Raw genomic sequence first — 19487 nt, forward strand, 5'->3', positions numbered from 1 at the left:
TAACTGTGGCCAATATAAGTTTGAGGAAGAATTAGTTATATATGTACAGAAATATTCTCAATTTCAGCCAAAATGCAAGCAGGTGAAAGAGAAATTGCCTGTAATTGAGTGATTAGAGCCTTCAGCTGAGACAATGTTGGCCTCTGATCCAATTCCCTGTTCCCAAGACTGCTGCATGTTGATTTAGAAGAGTAAGTAGAAAATGTCTCTCTCAGAGTAACTTACAATTGAGCACTTTCCTGAAACATGTGAACCATGGATTTAAATCTCCTTAAACTGAGCAATGTCTAAAATATGTGTCTGCTCTGAAAAGCAAATTTCTCCTCCCGTGGTCCTGCCACTTGGCTCTGGAGATGGAGGTGGTCACCCACTGCATGAAATTTTGTGTCACATGCCTGGTCAGGCTCACTCCCAAATTAACATTTCTCATTTCATGGCTCAAGGCACTTGCCACCTCTGTCTGCAGTGCAGAGGTGTTAAGATTCTCTCCTTAGTGTTTGGCTCACTCTCCTCTTCCTACTTTAAGTTGCCTTGAAGTATTTCCCTAACTCCATTGAATGTACATGGAAATTGAATGTGTCACCTGGGCACATTGCACTTCATTAACCGTCAAGTTATTTAACTGGGAAAAACAAAATAGGTGCATAGTGTAAAGAAAGACTGAAAGGTCTCACTCTCTCTCAAAAACAAATGTTTTCTTTTTCCTCAATGCAGTAGCAATTGTGCCCAAATTTGAAAAAAAAAGATACCTTTTTAAAATTAATTTCTTCTCTACTGCACACTGACAATTGTTATGAAATAAAATAATAAAATCATTTTGATTGTGTGCTTTTGGGAAATCTATATCAAGTTGTTAATCTCAAATCTGCATCTGAAACATCCTGTATTCATTCTAAACCAGACTGAGTCATAGAAACCTCTGCGAATTTCTTAATGAAAATAATTCTGCAGGATTTAATTGAAAATATTGGATTATGGCTGGCTGACGAATCATGTCTGCCATGAGACATCTGCTGCAGTTCCACTTTGCTATTGAACAGCAACCAGAAATGGCACATGTGAGGAGAGGCTGAGGGTTAGTTCAGTCTGGAGAAGAGAAAGTGGAAAGTGAAGAGCTGTCTCCAGCTGCCTATTCATAGGGCATTGAGAAGAAGCTAAGCTGTTTTCAGACAGGACAAGAGGGCACAAGTTGGAAAAAAAAAGAGAAATTCCAGTTAAATATGGTGGAAGCTCTTGCCTGTTGCTGAACACTGGAGCAGGTTCCTCAGACAGGTTGTGGGATCTCCATTTTCACAGACATACAAAACTCAGGTTTCTGAACTATTTGTTGGAAGAAAAGTCAAGCAGGGAAGGGTGCAAAATATTTTCAGAGGTCATTCCATCTTAAATTCCTGTGTGAGGTGCTGCCATGAACACAAATAGCCACTAAAGCTGCCTTGATTCAGCCCCTACCCAGGGCTCACAGAGGGTTGTGCCATCATGGGGGCTGAGGAAGAATAGTCTGTGTTGGGCAGCAAGGGAACTCCACCATCCAGAGAGAGAGAGGGCACTGCCCAAAGCCCTCACTCTTTGGGGAGCCTATTCCCAGCCTCTCCCCTGGGACCCTGAGGTGGCATTGGATGCTGGTTGTAGACTTTCTCATTCAGTGTTTTTCCAGTACTGTTTTAACCCTGCTGTGGGGTCAGAAACCAAGGGCTTTTCACAGGACCTCAGGAAGGGAAACTGCCAGGAGCAAAAAGTGTTTCAAGCTAATTTGGTCATAGATACAAAGCTCATCATTTTCCTTTATCTATCTTTTCCTTTACAGGAAATTTAGCCAGAACACAGTTGCCCAGCTCTGGTATTTTGTGAAATGTGTTTATTTTGGCTTATCAGCTTATCAGATACGCTGCGGATATCCGACTCGTGTTCTTGGCAACTTCCTCACAAAAAGTTATAACTATGTCAACCTCTTCTTATTTCAAGGGTAAGCATAAACTTATTGCCTTCTTTCTCTTGTGTAATAAGGATCTGTTATAGTGAAATGCTGGGGCTATTCATGACTTTTCTTCACAGGCTGCTGGAAATAAGACAGTAAATTTTGCACAGCACACTCTGTATGTGTCATATGTCCCCTGTAGTCCACAAGAAAAAAGAAAAATCTATTTCTGGAAGGCAAACTTCATAAAACTCCATCTCCCAATCTGAAACCAGAAGCCTGATACCCCATTTAGCCATTCAGTCCCCCGTGAAAGAGATATTTTTAACACTTCTGAGAAATCACTGTTGTGAACAGAAATAAGGGCTACACATTGTGCTAGAATACATGTAATGTTATTAGTTCTGCAGTCCTAAAAAGCAGTAAGGTGTCAAATCCCAAAGAGACTTTTGGAGCAGGTCTACAGGCTCTACCTCAGCAGGTGAAAGGAACAGAGTGAAAGACAATATGCCTGAGAAATAAGAACGAAAAAATAAGCACAAAAATAAATGTTTGCTTTGAGAAGTGCTGCATATTTGAAGCTCTCCAGGAGTTTGGAGTGTTAGTGCAAGGAACAGGCACAGTGTCACCTCAGAGTGAAAGGTGATCTTATGCAGGCAGACCACTTACACTGTTACAGTGGTCTTGTGATTAAGCCAGTTTGAAGCATGTATGTATTCCACAGAAAAACTGGAATAATTTCAGTCTTTTCACAGTATTTGTAACATGGGCTTCTTGCATTCCAAGGAAAAGTTACAGAAGAAAGCTTTCCACACATCAAATATTCTTTGAGACCTGGCTGATCAGGAAAATGTGGGCCAGGAAAGGAAATTATGCACTTTGAACAGCTGCTCTGTGTATTCTGATTTCCTGTTGATTTCCACCTTCTTTTGCTGCTTAATCCTGAGTCACAAAGCTCAGTTCCACATGTGGCTGATGGCTGCCCACTTACTGCAAAGATGCCATGCACCACTTGCTGTAAGGATGTATAAAACATCCCACCATCCTGTGGAAAACGTCCTCCACTCCCAGGTCAGAGGAATTTAGGGATACAGGAAAGTCATGTACTATTCCATCAGTGGCTCAATCACAATTATTTGACAAAATGATGCAAAAGCATGTTTATGGCCTGACAAGGAGATCTAGAGGAACATGAGCTATGGGAATTTCAGGATGTGATTGTATTTGTATTTAAAAAATCCCCCATTAAGGTCTTTTCATGTTATCTTAATTCTCCCTCTCGTCATATATACACCTGCTGAGCTTGTTTGATGTGATGCCTCTGTTTCTGATGAGTTGTCTGCTGTGGTCTCCCTTCAGGTTCCGCCTAGTTCCATTTTTGACTGAACTGAGAGCAGTAATGGACTGGGTTTGGACAGATACCACTCTCAGTCTTTCCAGCTGGATCTGTGTTGAAGATATCTATGCTCATATATTCATCCTGAAGTGTTGGCGAGAGTCAGAAAAAGTAAGGAAACCCCATATGAGCAATCCAGGCCTTCTCTCCCCCACGCTGAAGGGAAGATAAATAATCACAAGTCCCTAAATAAATTGGAAATCCACCATAAAAATTTTGTTAGAGATGTACCTGGCACTTATGTTCAGAAATATTCAGACTGTTGGGTACTTTACATTAGCTGGCAGCCACCATGAGTGAAACTTCAAATGCCTTCTCTTTTGTGCTCAGCTGATTTTTCCACCATTAACATGAACTCCACAAGCATGTGCCTGCTGGCTTAATTGCATGCTTGGGTTTCAAGCTGGGCTGGGAAGTCCTGGTATTCACACAGCCTCGCACACCACTAAATGAGTAATCTAGGGTAGCAGGGAAACTGCAGCTGAGGAGAAAGGTCACTAGAAAGAAGAGCTCATGCCCCATAGTGTAGGTCCCAGGGACACTGGGTTTGTGCAACTGCAGAGGGAACTCAGCTGGCTCCTTTATCTCAGGAGAGTCCCTGAACATCCAGAACTGAACTGCAGGCCAGATAAACCCACCATTTGTCTCACTGAAATTTCAGTCTCTTTAAATCATTTAAGCTTCAGTTCAAATTAAATTTACAAATTCTGGATTCTTTATAACTGCTATAAAGATTGCAACCATATGCTTGCTTATTTTGCCAATTTGAAAAAGAAATTAAACATTATTTTAAGAGTGACCAAACCAGTCAGAAATTCTACATCTGCATTGAAACGGATTTATTTTTAAGTGTTACTGACGTATTTCTACTTTTATTATAATCCTGTCTCTTAATGGCAGTTACTTTCCAAGTATGTCACTTAGATTAACTCAGAGCTAAAGTGCACACAAGTCTTGCATACAGGCTTTTTCTCTATGACTCCCACTTCTGCCATGAGTGGAAGGACTTCTGAAGAACTTCAGGAGTCAGAGAAGTAATAACCTGGTTCTACTTTGACTCTCCATCTTGCCACTTTTTTTTTAGGTTACAATTATGTGTGGCAGGGATCTGACGTGGGAAGATTTCCATGTCTAAGCTGGTGTGTGTGTGCTAATGCCATGCAGCAAAATAACTGTGTCATGGTTTTATGAGTGTTGTTCAAAGTACTTTCGTTCTCTCTCTGTCTCTCTTTCTCTCACTGAGTGGCATGCCTAAGTATTTGGACTGCTAAAGCTTCTTGAGATGTTCTGTAATTTCATTAAAGGTGCCTGAAGTAATCTACTTCAGACAAATAATATACCCCTGCTGATCTTGATATGATATTTTAATGAAAACAGTATTGTGTAGCACGAGACAAATTACTTGATACACTGCTTTTGAAAAGTAAATAATTGGTTTGAAATATAGCATTGGATTACAAATTTAATATTCTCATAGGGCTTTATGGATTCATGTTGCAAAGCAAGAACAATTTCCTGAAAGCCAGATTCCTGGTGTGTTTGAGGTGTGGTGCAGTACAGTGCATCTTTATTTGGCACATGTGGTGTGCAGTGCATGGAGGACAGGGTACTAAACATCGTAGAGTTATATCCTGTAAGAGAATCACACCAAAATAAATTACAGTGAAAGTAAGACATTTTACAGGATGGTGAAAGTATTAAGAGTATTCAGTCATGAAGCAAGTAACAGAGGACAGGAATTACAGGCAGAACAGACATGCCGTGATCTGCATTGACAGGAGAAGAAAAAGTCTCTTCTGACCTCAGAAGCTAAGAAAGAGAAGCATGTTACATCAGCAGTATCAAGGTTTTAGGAACAGCAACTAAATTTTAACATTAGTCACTTGCAGTTGGTGTGGAATTCACTAGAAACAAATTGGATTAAGCCTGTGAACTCTTAGAAATACTGTAAGTGAGGTGAGAAATGAATGTGTAGGCAGTGCAATATAAGAGAGTCTTACTAATTGTGTATGTCAAACAGTTTTCCTGCTCCCCCAGTCCCCCACAATATACACTTTGCAGCATTTCAAGATCTATGAGAGGAAGTCTGCCTTAAGGAGTTTTATCTCAAAACACTTTGGAAGTGCAAATACAAGAAAGTGGGTCCTTCACAATAGCAGTTTTTGGAACAAATTGCTGTATCACTGTTTTTGCTATTATTTTATATTTTGTTCTTGTGAGTTCATGCTTGCACTTAGACAAAAAAAAATTATCTTACCTAATTTCTTCCTTCTTTATGTTTGTCAATAATCAAAATCACAGAGGTTTGCAATGTTTTTCACCCTGGGCACGCACTTGATTTGGGTTCATTTGTCACTTTTGTCTGTTGTCATCAGAAATCAGGTGTCTGTGCAGGTTTGGCTAAAAAAATCTCCAAATAGTGGCCTCACATGGGGTAGCAAATTACCACAAGAGATTGGAAGCCTTGAGATCATTATATATTCACCCATCAAATCATATGAAGTGCACATCTGATCGAAGAGATGTTACCATATTGCTATTTGCTTTTGCAGAGATATCCCCAACCAAGAGGCCAGAAGAAAAAGAAAGTTGTGAAGTATGGAATGGGTGGCATGATTATCGTCTTGCTGATTTGTATTGTCTGGTTCCCACTGCTCTTCATGTCTTTAATCAAATCTGTTGCAGGCATCACCAACAAGCCTCTAGATGTATCAATCACAATAACTCTAGGAGGTTATCAGGTAAAAAAGAAGAAACACTAAAAGCAAACCCCGTTTTTTGCACTGTATTTCCTTGTGCTATTTCTTCTTCCTTTCATTGAATTGAACTCTCCTGCTTTATGCAAGGTATCTGGTAAGCTTCCAAAAATGATCCCTTTGGGGTTTAAAAACATGTTAGTTTATCACTGATGTAAAATATTATCTTCATTTTCAAGTTAAAACCAGAATCTACTGGCGGTGGAAACCGAATAAATTATCCTACACCAGGTATACTCAGATAACTGCCTACAGGTCCACATGGTTGATATAATTGTAGATAGCTTGCATCTCAGTGGAATGAGATTATAACCTTCTCCTGTTGAATTGAGTGCCATAATTGTCTTGGACTGTGATGTAGCAGCCAATGTGAAGTAAATGTGATAAGTGTGTGTTCTTTTGTTTCCCAGCCTATTTTTACCATGAGTGCTCAGCAGAATCAGCTCATGGATTTGGAGCCACATGAGTTCAATGATATTCTGAAAACGTATAGGGGTAACACTGTAAGTGAAATGTAGAATACTTCATTTTATAAAAATGTGTGCATGTTTCCATGAAGGCCTTTTGTGAGTTTTGTTTGTGTAGATACAAGTGGTCATTAGTGCTGCCATCAACTGAAAGATATTTCTATAAAGAGGATTTGCATGAATAAAAGTTCAGACGTATCATTTGCCAGGACAGGGCTGGGTTATGGTGAGACAAGTTACCATTAAAGCAGACATCTTTGCACAAAATCCTGGAAGGTAGAAACCCTGGTTGTCCTGTTGTCTGAATAAAACCCTCCCCTCTAAATAACACAGACCTTCAGGAGTTGTGATGCTGTTTGTGCACTGCCAAAAAAAAAACATTCTATGGGGATATGTCAGTGTCTTATACTCTTTTGAGCCCCATGCTCCTTCCTAGAGCACACACATCTTTCACCTCCCAGTGAGGAGTGATGGTACTATCAAAAGGAAGTGTGCATAGCCTAGAAATGTTTTGACATTAAAATGTCAAAACATTAAAATGTCAAAACATAAGCATGTAAGCATAGCCTCATGTTTCATGGAGCAACATGCACAATTTTCCCAAGTTTCTATAGGGAAAAGGCTAGTTATTAGTAGGAGCTGTTGCATTGCTAAAGTAATTGGCATTTGATCAGATACAACTTTAAAAGAAGTGCTTGCTACTAGCCCGTTCAAGAATTTGATATTAGAATTTGATATTAGAATTTGATATTAGATCCCACCAAATAGCCCATGTATAACAGCTCTAATAATGTAACCTAGATCCATTTGGAAGTTAGAAGATTCAAGTTCCTTTATCCTTTGCAGACACTTTCCTATGCAGAAAGATACTTAACAAAAGACAGAGTCAAATTTTAACTTGAGTTTAAATAGACTCTCCAGAGTTTACTTCATGAATTTTCAGACTCACTTTGGCCAACATAGACATCAAACAATGAGGCCACTTTTGTTTTGCCTTTTTAGCTTGGCTGTACTTTGTTGATTCCCCTTCCTATCTCAAGCCCCAGTCGGTACCTGAGGAAAACAATCAGTGCACATCCATGCGCTTACAATTAATCAAACATTCACAATTCTGTCTGACTGGAAAATGTGGCTCTGTGTCTTGTGAATGTAACTGCACTGTAATTTTCTTCTCCTGCACCTACAGGCTGCTTTGCAATTTCTAGAGGGCTATGGAAGAGAAGATATAACTCGAGCCGATCTAGAAGGAAATTCAAACTCTTTATGGACCATCAGCCCTCCCAGTAGACAGAAAATGATACAGGGACTTAAAGACACTACAGCTGATTTCAGAGTAGTTATTTCATGGACCATTCAGAGGTAATTAAACAAAGCTGTTATAAGGTGAATGGATCACCTTGTATGGAGTGAATGGATTTGCCAAACATTCACTCAGTAGAACAGTTCTGCACTGCATTTTTGCTTTAGTTTTTCAGCAAATTCTATTGTATGGCAGAGAAAAAACTGAGTGTCTCAGGGAGAGAGACAGAGAGAAGTCACTTTTGTTACCCAGGGAAACATTTGTTGCCTGAAATTCCCAAAAAATAAAGAAGTGGAGCTACTACCAAGTAGATTATTTAAAATGTCAAGGTGGAATTTTCAACTGGACTTGACAAGAAGGAAGAAAAAGTAAGAAAATTCTAGCCAGTTTTACACAGAGATGTTCACATGAACTGCCCTTAACAACAATCTCGTCAGCATTTATGGAAAGTGAAAACTTAGACCTAATTAAGGCATAAAACCTATGAGCAAATAAAAACAGAAGTTCTCAGTCCTCTTATTAAGGGAGTTTGGAACTGACATAAACTATTTTTTTGTGCAAATACCATGACAAAGGCACAGATCCATTTTGTTGAGACCTTTGTCTGTTCACTTGAGATTCCTTTGGCCCAAGTGAACTAACTTTACCATGAAGTTTTTGAAAGAGACAGCCTAGAATATAAATTTGTTGAACGCAGGCTAGAGCACACCCAGTCACCAAAGTCATTTGCTGGCTACTGTCTGCCAGCTGAGATTCCTGTAGATTGCTGGATTAAATTGGAGTTAAATCATCCCTCCATGGAAATTAAGTTCCTTTGCAGCTCCAGTATTTACATGTTTTGTTGGAAGTAGGAGCTGCATTGTTATAAGAAAAGATTATGCACTATAAGCAGGTCAGCTGAATCACTGTGGGAGCTCTGAACATGATGGGTCAGTTCTTCCACAGTCTTGTAATGTAAAAATGTAATGTAAAAAAAGGCTTGTAATGAATCTGCACCCTCAATTCAACTTTATTTTACACACACACCCCCACCCACTTTCCTGGAAGCACAGACTATTAGCTAGTGAATTATATCACTCCATCATTTTGGAACCTTATATTAATTTTTAGTACTGCTACTCAGTTTGTCCATATGCTTTAATAGCTACAAGTGCTCATAAACTAGTAGCAAGAGACCTTTTTCACCCTCAAATTGTATCTTGTGGATTACACTGTGACCATGAATGACTGACTGAAAGTGTTATAGACTTACCACAGTGACCTCCTGCTTAACTGCTGCCTTTCATCTGGGCCAGGAGGCCACAAGCAGCAGTAAAATGGGCCTGTTGTGTCACTGAGGATGCATACACATTTTCTGCCTTTGCACATCACTGGCCAGGGGTGTTTCTCTGCAGCCCCCAGGAGCTGCCTCACCCAGCTGCTGCATGGGCATAGCCTACAGCATTGTGCAAAAGCTGATCATGCCCCAGTCATGTTCTGCAGCTCGTGTGAAGCCTGGGGGCAAGGCAAGGAGGTGCTGTCAGTCTGTCAGACACATGTTTCTCCAGGGCTGAGGTGGCAAGCTGTGGCTGACTGCAATATCCTTAGCTGTCCTGGCACCGAATGTTCCCGTTGCCTGAAGTCAGAGCAAAATGACATTAATCTGTCATCCTTGTCCTGTAATACATGCAAAGGCATAGTCAGTTAGAAACACACACACCTTTAAAGCTGCTACATATCCTCTTTGAAAAAAACACCCCATCTCAGGTACAGGTAGCATGATGCTTTATCACAGACTAGAATTGCCGTGGTCAGTGCAGCTAGACTAGTTAGACAACCAGCTCTTGCATTCAGCAAGTGAATGCTTAGGTTGTGCTCTCATTGTAGGTTGTCAATGTGTTTTCCCTTTTACTTACAACAGAAATCTCTCCCTTGGTGCCAAAGCTGAAATAGCATCAGATAAACTTACCTTTTCACTAAAAGAACATACCAGATTGGAAATCGCTACAATGATGGAGGGAAAGACACCACATCTGAAAAAGGTGTAAGTTATTTTCTTTTTCTATTTATATGCAAACTTTCCCTTTTGAAGCCTGATTTCCTAAGGAGGTCAATCTTGTGCAACTGTTTCATTTGTCTGCCCATCTATCCCCCTCTAATATCAGAATAATAACAGCATTGAAGCCAAGTAATAGTAATACTGAAGCTAAAAACCTTGTTTCCCATTGTAAATGTAGGCTGAGATGACCATGAACACTGGATCATCAACAACAAGCATGGTGAAGCTACTAGTAACTTGTCTTCGATTTATTGGATAAGCACAAGTTCATTACAGTATATTCAAAGTTCAACTCACCTTTGAGTTACATCAGTTCAACTTGGTCTGAGGCTGTTGGATTGACGATTTCTTTTGTTCTAAATAACCATCCAGACTGTATTTCATGTTGCTACTCTTGAACAGTACTGGACTGGCAAGGAAGTGTTAAATCACTGTGGTCAAAGGTTAACATCTGCAGTCGTTTCTGACATCAGATCTCTTCCTGTGATGGAAATTCACAAGGCATGCTCTTCATATGAATATAAAACATTATTCTAAGGATATAGCCTTATAGCATTAACAGCAGTGGTGCCTCCTTTCAGATTTGAAAATAGTCTGGCTCTTCCTCTTCTGCCTTCTCACTGGGGATTACATTACAGCAGTAGTTTCTAAGTACTGCTAAGCCAACACATCATCCCTGAAGGCCACTTGATTTGATTTGTGGCTACAAGAGTTGAAAAGTTTAAGCTGAGACCAACTGGGATTGTGAAAACTCTGAGATGTTCTTATCTGTTAGTAGGCAGAAATTAGATTTGGCCTTTCTGTGCACAGCTGTTTTTCTGCACCTACACATATTTTTACATCCAAACAGACTGCTATTGCACATGTGATCATTGCACTTAAAAAATACTTGATCCCTCTACTCTGCTGTGTGAAGATACAGCAATATTTTCTAAGATGTAGGGCTACAGAGGGTACATTTTTCTGATTTGTGGGAAAAAGTAATTAATTCATAATTCTCTCTTTGCAGGAGGCAAGCAGTAATATAAAATATATAGCTACATTTGCCTGTCTTGCATTAATTTTGTACATTAAAGCTTTTTTTAGTTGGTCATAAAGGAAAAAAGGTTGTGGCAGTTATTAGTCATTCAGATACTTCAGCATCTTTCTGCCACCACCTTTCCTGGGACAATTTAGCTGTTGAGCTCTTACCTTATTTTGGACCTGCTGGAGTGATCAGAAGGGATTTTCAATTGGCCACTCTTGTTCTTCCTCAGCCTGGTTTATGCAATGTAGACAGATGTCACAGGACTTCTCTGGGAGCTCCTCTTCCCTGGAGCTTTTCAGTCATTTGAGGAAAATGTTAGGACAGTGTCCCTGCTTTTAATGAAATGTATCTCCTTCTAAATACTGGTAATTTATTCCCACTTGAGATGAGTTCCATGGAAGAACTTTTCCAAATATCTTTCTTTCTAAGTTTGGAATCCTCCTAAAAACTGGAAATATTTCCCAGTTAAAAATTCTGGCAAAAATTCTTACTCTTTTCAGATGTTACTATTGAAAGACATTGCAATTCTGAGGTAATATCTGTGCTCACCATGTATTTCTCTAGCTACATATTTTTCTCATTTGTTTACTACTGGTGATGTGCTGCCTTTATTCATGACTTTACAGCTGACTATAAAAGCAGTTTTTATACAAAGGGAAACAAAATATAAAGTCAACATTCCTTGCAAACACACGTGCCCCAGGTATGTGGAATTGATGGTGTGTGAATGGTGACATTATGGATGGAACTCTCTGCTGAAGTTCTGACAGAACATAGCTGAAAAATCCAGCTAATTTTCAGATGTGACATCTGAACACTATAAAGTCATAATTTAAGCCAAGAATTACTGTGAACCCTGTGTAGCACTGTTAGGTATTTCTAAATTATTTTAGAGGTATAAAAATATGAAATATTTGCTTTCTCTTTTTTTTCCAGAACATTAGAGGAAGTGTACCCATACTACATCAAGGCTCCTAGTGATTCTCTGGCAAAACCCATAAAGCAGCTATTGACAGGTATGTGTCCACACCATGGAAAACAGGGTATGGATTAAAGAAGTGCAAGGCAGCACTCACACTTGTACATTCACTGAGCTGTTATGGGGTGCCTCAGTCTGAAATGCGCTTAAAATGGTTTCTACTTGGTGTCTGCAAGCTTGAGGAGAGATAAAGTAATAAGAGTGTAAGGCAGAAAATGCATCTGGATGTATTTTAGCTTTGGATTTAACAGTAAGGAGCCTAAGGATAAAGCCTGTCCCCTTTCTAAAGTCTGCTTTAGGAACTGTTTTCCTTTGTTCTATGTGTAAGTGATCACAAGTTTCCTTTCTCCACATCTTCCTGCTGCCTTACTGTGAACAGTCAGTAGTGCTGCATGTCTGCAAATGCCACTCCTCAGCTTAAGTAATGACACTGCATTATTTATTTTTTTAAGCTGTTCCTTCCTTATTGGCTGCAAAGAATCCACATTAGATAAATCATTGAATTTCAGAATTCTATTTCCCGATCAGAATCCATACAGGTACTCACAGACATACAGAATATGTGAACACATGCACATATGAACGTGTGAAAAACCTGTTGGGTTGGAAGGGTAGGAAAAAGTCTTTATCCAAGAGCATCTTTCTCAACAGAAGCTAAATTTTGGGTTTCAGTGTAATAGTAGTAGTGTTACATAGTATGTTCCTGCCCAGGTTCAGTGATTAGATTCATTGGGAAAAACAATTCTTGAGACTGAACCCAGTTCTCTGAGTAGCAATAAGTTACGAGTGCTTCATTGTCATTGGTCAAGTATTTAATCTGAGATTATTTGGAAGGGCTTTAATGTATACACTGCTAATGTATACTCAGGAGGACAAGAGTTCCTCTCCTGTCTGTGCGATCAGTTTGCATAAAACAGGATAGTATCCTTTTTTGATACAAGAGAATAATACCTTTTATATCAAGACATAAAGGGTTTACAGTGATAGTTTCACTTTGAGATGCAGAAGCTACTGCTATCCTTCCAGGTTAAATGTGTTTCTCTAGGCCTGAAATGCAGACATGATGAGCACTATTGATATTTTTGCCTGAAAAACACAAAATTTGACAGTTGTACAGAAGAAAATGTAGGTGAAACAATTTATTTAATGCAGATTCAGATGAGATTTGCAGAAGAAAAAACATAGAACTCTGGGTTTTATACTTTTATATACAGTTATTATTAAATTATTAATATAAATTGTTATCTATAATTTATGTTACAGAAATCATGTAAAATCGAGTTTAGCAGAACTTTGTTTCTGCATTGCTCAGTCATTTTATAATGCAGATGTTTGAAGTATCTGTCTCAAAACAGTTTGATTTTTGCAATTCTTGGTGTATATATAATAACACTTCTTTTTTCAATAGACTGCAAGTGGGAAAATATTACAGTTTCCCTGGTAAAAAATGAATCTAAAGATGGAGTTCGTGAGTGGTGGGTTTTGAATCAGCTTGGAAAAAGACACAAAACATCCCAAGAGAGTCTTGAACTCTACATATTCAGTGATAAAGTCAGTCCACCAAGCCTTGGATTCTTGGCTGGTTATGGGTAAGAAATCTTTACATAAAATTTAATAAAGTAGATAAGAGAGAAGTGGAAGTGATTTTGTTTGCTGATTTGGGGGGAATTATTTCTTTTTCACTGTTGTAGTGTTTGAACATTACAACATTTTGAAAAGGTGTTTTGTGAGATTTTCAAATCCATGTCTACTATCTAGAGAAGGGTTCATATTTGCAAGGTTGATATTACCCCTGATAACTGCTCCCCAGTGGGAATAAAAACAAGCACCCTTCACAACAGTTTCCTATTGAAATGAAATAATTCAAAATATGCTAGTTTAGGTGCAAGTCAAGTTCTGCCCAAACTCTGCCTGGTTTTGGTGACCTTCCCAATCTTGTAGCCACAACCCTGCATGTGAAAGACTTATGAAATATGTCTCTACAGACAGAGGAAGGCAGGAGACTAAGCATTCCCAAGAGATATACCCTTCTGTTATGATTTTGGAGAAGTCCCCATAGAAGGATTGTCAGGGGGGACTGTTAAACGGGGTAAATGTTAGTTTGTCACCAGTCACATATACCTTAATAAAAAATATTACATATGATACCTGACAGATTATTTGCCTTTAGCAGCCTGCTGCTGTCAGTCTTCCCATTGTGACTTCCAAGCTGTAGCAGGCAGGACATCAGACCATCAGCAACTGGGGCTAAACAATTTAAGTCAGCAGTCTCAGCTGTTTATTATTCCAGATTTGTGTGGTGTGTGGCATTAAGCACAAGATCTGCATAATGGTATGGCGAAGAGACTTTGGTGCAAAAATCTAGGGTTCTTAAACTGCTAGTTTGTTACGAGTTTCCATACTTGTGAGGCACAACAAATGTACTTAACCAACTACCATAGACCACAATAAGAACAGGCATCAGGTGTAACCAACTACTAGCCCCACGGTGTGAGACTTATTGGTCCTAATAATTGTTTTACAATGATGTAACTTGTTTTTCACCTCTAGTTTAGCTGAGTCATTCCCAGAATGCTTTTCTAGTTGGCCAAAGTAACAGAAGTGAGCAAGGATTTTACAAAGGCAGCAAGGCCCTCACTTCGCAAGGCCTTTCTGCTCTGCAGTAGTGGTGTTCAATGACATCTTATTTCCTTCCATCCTGCAGCACAGCAGAAACATTAGAAATTAATGTTCACCCTGCTGACAAACTACACTTAGCCATGCAGATGAGCTTCCTCACACTTAGGTGTCCTTTTAAAAGGCACAATTTGAACTCTTCCTTTCTTTCTTTTCAGCATTATGGGACTATATGCCTCAGTTGTCCTCGTGATAGGGAAGTTTGTCCGTGAATTTTTCAGTGGGATCTCTCACTCCATCATGTTTGAGGAGCTACCCAACGTAGACCGAATCCTGAAGCTGTGTACTGACATTTTCCTAGTGCGAGAGACCGGAGAACTGGAACTAGAAGAAGACCTGTACGCCAAACTAATATTCCTGTATCGCTCACCAGAGACTATGATCAAGTGGACTAGGGAAAAAACTAATTGATCTCTTTGGTTTCACACTGCAAATCAAGTTGGTCTAATCTGAATTTTAAAGGAAAAATAAAAAAGCACAATATTCTCTCAAGAGCTAAGCCTTTTATAGCTGGGTAGCAATGATTTTTCACTGAAGGAATCCTGGAAGCTACGGCCTTAGGAATCCATGCTGCCTTTCAAATTAAGGATCAACAATGAAGAAAGTTGAATGATTTGTTGTTTTTAATGTGCCACTCCTCTACAATCTGGGGACTGCTTTGTAATTTAATCAGCAAAAAAAGTTTGCATCTTTGTCTGGCTAATTTAATTTTCCAGACGACCATTACAACTTAAAAAAGAAATGAAAGGAGTGAACCCACAGATGACTCCAGTGTACCTTCTTAATCCTTTCTGGAGCCACACAGTTTGGATTGTGCAATATGCTGTTGTACATCACTGATTTACAAGCTACAGTAATGGGACACTGATGAGCCTTCAGGACACCCAAACACCCCAGGGCCACAGTGGGAACTGGAGACATTCTAGCCATACCCATTTGTAGAAAAGCAGAGGTTTTGATGTACAAAGGACACTGTGGACAAGCCTCTGTCAGCAAAAAGAAAAGAAGTAACAATCTCTTTAAATGCCTTATTTTATTTGTACAGTCACAGGAGACATTTCCACCAAACATCAATGACTTTTCTCAGGAAAAATAAAAAAAAGCAACTGAAACTTGACACTTCGTCAAGATTAACTAATGGCTAGAATAATTATGGTGAATTATGGGGTGTTCTGCTGGGCCATTCTCTTCAGAATTACTGCTTTCCATTGGATGAGAAAAGAAAGTGAATTCAATGACCTAATGAGCTACTTCATTTCTTATAACCCTTTAAAGACTGAATAGTGTGTGCTTCTCTCTGCTCCCCATGACATGCTTTTTCCCATTTCGATGGTTTGAGGCAACTGTTGTTTTGCTGTTAGCTGATACTCTTCTTCCAGTGTTTCAGGTATATGAAAATGTTTACATATTCCAAATCACATTTTTACATCCGAGACGGGTTTTTTTTTAAGTTCCCAAATACAGACATACATATGAGCTTGAAAAATGCCCTTTTTTTTTTTTAATTGCTATTATTAGTGAAACAAATGGCTCATTAGAGAACATTGTAGCATGAAAATTTACAATTACAATGTAGGTTTCTTTCCATGTTAAAAAAAATGCTGAGAAAAAAAATCATTGAGTGGGTAGGGTATATTAAAAGGGTATACTTGTAGTTTTGATTCAGTAATGACTTAAAATAAAGCACATGTTGCAAAGTCATTTTAGAAGTATTTTTCCTCTGCCTTTTTACATGAAATGGGAAAAGTTTGACATTCTTCTAATTCTGTGACAAATAAATCTCTTTCTTGTAGTTAGCTGCTATTTATTATATGAATGATTAGTTAATCACCAGAAAGAAACTAACATAATTTGCTGGCACATTTTACTGCGGAACTTCATAAAACAGCACAACAAAATGAAGTTGAAACATACTCTGCTGAGTGCTTCCATGACAAATGCTGTCACTTCCATTCTATACTGTGAAAACTAACATTTTGAGCACCTTGATGTGCACAAAATAAAAATTGCTTCATGATATTGTAACAATAAAATAATTTGGTGACTGGAACTCACTGGAAGACAGCCTGATTTCCTCTGAAGTGTAATGAAAAAGTGGCTGCTCATAAATCCAGGCAGCGTTCCCCCTGGAGAGTTTTGCTCCATTTCTTCCATAGGTCCTGTGAAGGAAAATTGAAATGTACAGGGCAGCCCTGACATAGCATCCAGGGACGCTAAAACTCCTTTGTAGTTAGATGGATCCTCACCTGGGTGTTCGGTGATTTTAAGGAGACCAACACTGGAAGGAGAACTGTGAAGGATGTCATGTGTTTCTAAAGGTACCAGCCAGCAGAACCATGCTGGCCACAGCTGGTCCTGGCTCCTTTCCTGCTTCCTTCTCTTTAACAGGCACTTCCTTTCTGGTGAGAAAAATCTGTCTTCAGAACGAGCTGTACAGTTATTTGGGCTTTGCAAAAATGTGCTGCTCCTTCTTTCATGGAATGATCAAACTTTGAAAATAAAAGGATTCTTCTGTTGTTTTTTTTATCTTTTTATTTTTAAAACAGCCTATAGTCAAATCACTGGGTAGCTACCTGCAACAGGTGAGAAGTGTACCAGAGCATCCTTTGAGCCCAGCTGTCAGATAAAGTTTCCAGCCAGTTTCCAGGGGCATTCCAGGTGGTCTGTACTGGTGCCAGTGCCATCTAACATCTTTATTAACAGCCTGGAGGACATGATAGAGTGCACTTTCAGCAAGTGTGAGCACCCCACCAAACCTGGTTCTGGAGAGGTTTGTGACAACCCAAGTGTGTCAGCTGCCCTCCTGGGATATGGCCTGGGCAGTTGCTTCAGCAGGGGCAGGACTTCCTTGAAAGGCAGATCTCAGGATGCTGGAGAAATTATCTGCCAGGTACTTCATGAACTAAGGCAAATTCAGCAAAGTCCTACCTCTGAGGCAGACTAACTCTTACAGCAATTCAGACTAGGTAGGTGGGTTGGGAACAGCTTTAGAATAAAAGGAGCCAAGACCAGAGGTGGGAATTTCATGTGTATGAGCAGTGTGCCCTCAAGGCAAAGGAAACCAGCAGCATACTGGGCTGCACTTACAAGATCAAGGCTAAAAGGCAAGGAAATTTGTTAGTCCCCTCTATTCAATGCTTGTGAGACCATGTCTGGAGAACTGCATGCAGCTTTGGGCACTCCAGTGCAAGAAAGATACTGACATACTGGACTGAACAGGCAGCTGGAGAGCACAACATGTGAGGAGAGGCTGCAGGAGCTTGGCTTGTTCAGCCTTAAAATGGAGAAGTCCATGGGACAGCTTATTGGTGTCTGCAGCTCCCTGATGGTGAGCTACAGAAAAGCTGGAGTCAATCTCTGCAGACCTGCATGATAGATCTGATTAAACAGAAGGAAAATTATTTTTACCATGAGGGCAGTCAAACACCAGAGCAAGTGCCCCGTGAAGCTGTGGGATCCTCAGCCTTGGAGGTTTCCAAAACTTGACTAGTAGGCCCTGAGCAATTTGTTGTAAGTGGCCATGCTTTGCATGGTGGGTTTGATCTGAAGTCTCCTGATGTCCCTTATAATCTGAATTATGTCACGATTTTAAGATTCCGCCAGAGGTGCAAAGTAACCTGCTGGTGTTCTTTCCCAGTCCATGGATGCATTAACACTCTCGTTTTGCCCATCAATCCTTCAGACATAACTCCATAAAGCAGGAGAAGGACCAGATTTCAGCTGCAGTTTGTTTTCCTTGGCTCTGTTTAGAAACCAACCTGCATGTGCTTATGCAGGCAGAGGTGTGAGTTTGTAAGTCAGAGCAAGGACAAGTGCTTTGACAACACAGCCAGCTCTACCACCAGGCATCCCAGAATTCTCACAAGGCAAAAAGTTCAGCTGGCACTGCTTGTGTAATCAAAACTTTCACAGTTTTCCCTGATTTGGTAAACAGGCTAATCCCTGGGTAATTAATATAAATAGATAAATAAATAAATTAATTAAACTGCTGCTGCTCTGTGTGGCACTGTGTGACATTTCAACAGGGTTTCTACTCTGGGTGCATAAGGACTATTTTAGATCAGGTTTTGTTGCTTCCTTCTTGAGAGGAAAGCAACCAGAGGAAGTCTACTGCTTTATTATAATCTTGGGGAAAGCAAGACAAAAGCAACCTGTGAGCCTGCAACAGGAAAGGTAAATTCCCTGTTTAGTGGCCAAGGGAGCTACAATTGCAGTGCAACCCTGACCCACTCTACTGAAGGGCTACAGGGTTTTTTAGGTTATATTAAGAGTAAAGGTGGACTTAGGAAAGCAGAAAAAGAGCTGGAGGAGAAATAAGTATTCAGGATCATTCAGTGAGACTCTTGTGATTGAAGGAACTCCTTCAGTCCTGTGTTTCAAGTTGATAAAGTTCACGGTATGAGAAATCTTTCACACCATAGCTTCAAGATTGGTCTGAGGAATGTGCTGCACAAGCAGAAAGCCGTGCAAGGGACCACCAAACATCTCTCCTTGCCTCTCCTGGCCTGACAGGCACCTCCCAAGGCCAGTTCCACTGACTGCTATTTAGAACTGTCCTTAAAGCAAAAATCTAATGAAAACCATCTTTGGCTATCAGAAAACTACATGGAGAATGACTGGCGGCCAGGGAAACTGCAGAATTTCCTCTCTCGAGTAACTGGGGCAATTTTGTCCCTCCTCAATATGCAGAAATTACTTGTATGCTTGTGACCAACAAAATGCACACAAAAAAAATACTAACCCTGTCCCAGCCCAGGCTCTGGACTCACCAAATCATAAGCCCAAAACAGGACTGATTATCTAGAGGGATACACATCACACACACAGCTCAGAGGTATTGTGATCATCTCTTGCTGCCTCTCCTCATAGTGAGATCGCACACAATCCTTTCATTTCCTTTGTGTGGGAGGTCACAGATGAACGCATGAGG

At 39.8% G+C, this 19487-nt stretch overlaps 1 protein-coding gene across 2 annotated transcripts in view; it reads left to right on the forward strand.

Moving 5' to 3' along the window:
* PIEZO2 (piezo type mechanosensitive ion channel component 2) overlaps positions 1 to 17073 on the forward strand; it is a 285437-nt gene extending 268364 nt beyond the window's left edge. For both annotated transcript variants that reach the window (XM_085052533.1, XM_085052532.1), the window contains 9 exons: positions 1808 to 1966; positions 3278 to 3425; positions 5867 to 6055; positions 6481 to 6573; positions 7724 to 7896; positions 9738 to 9860; positions 11839 to 11918; positions 13290 to 13470; positions 14716 to 17073. In XM_085052533.1, the coding sequence (XP_084908659.1) occupies positions 1808 to 1966; positions 3278 to 3425; positions 5867 to 6055; positions 6481 to 6573; positions 7724 to 7896; positions 9738 to 9860; positions 11839 to 11918; positions 13290 to 13470; positions 14716 to 14968 (1399 nt within the window). In that variant the 3' untranslated portion in view covers positions 14969 to 17073. The remainder of the gene's footprint in view (positions 1 to 1807; positions 1967 to 3277; positions 3426 to 5866; positions 6056 to 6480; positions 6574 to 7723; positions 7897 to 9737; positions 9861 to 11838; positions 11919 to 13289; positions 13471 to 14715) is intronic.
* Positions 17074 to 19487: the final 2414 nt, after the last annotated feature.

Source organism: Lichenostomus cassidix, chromosome 2 (assembly GCF_008360975.1).
Source record: "Lichenostomus cassidix isolate B80296 chromosome 2, HeHo_3.0, whole genome shotgun sequence".
NCBI lineage: Eukaryota > Metazoa > Chordata > Aves > Passeriformes > Meliphagidae > Lichenostomus > Lichenostomus cassidix.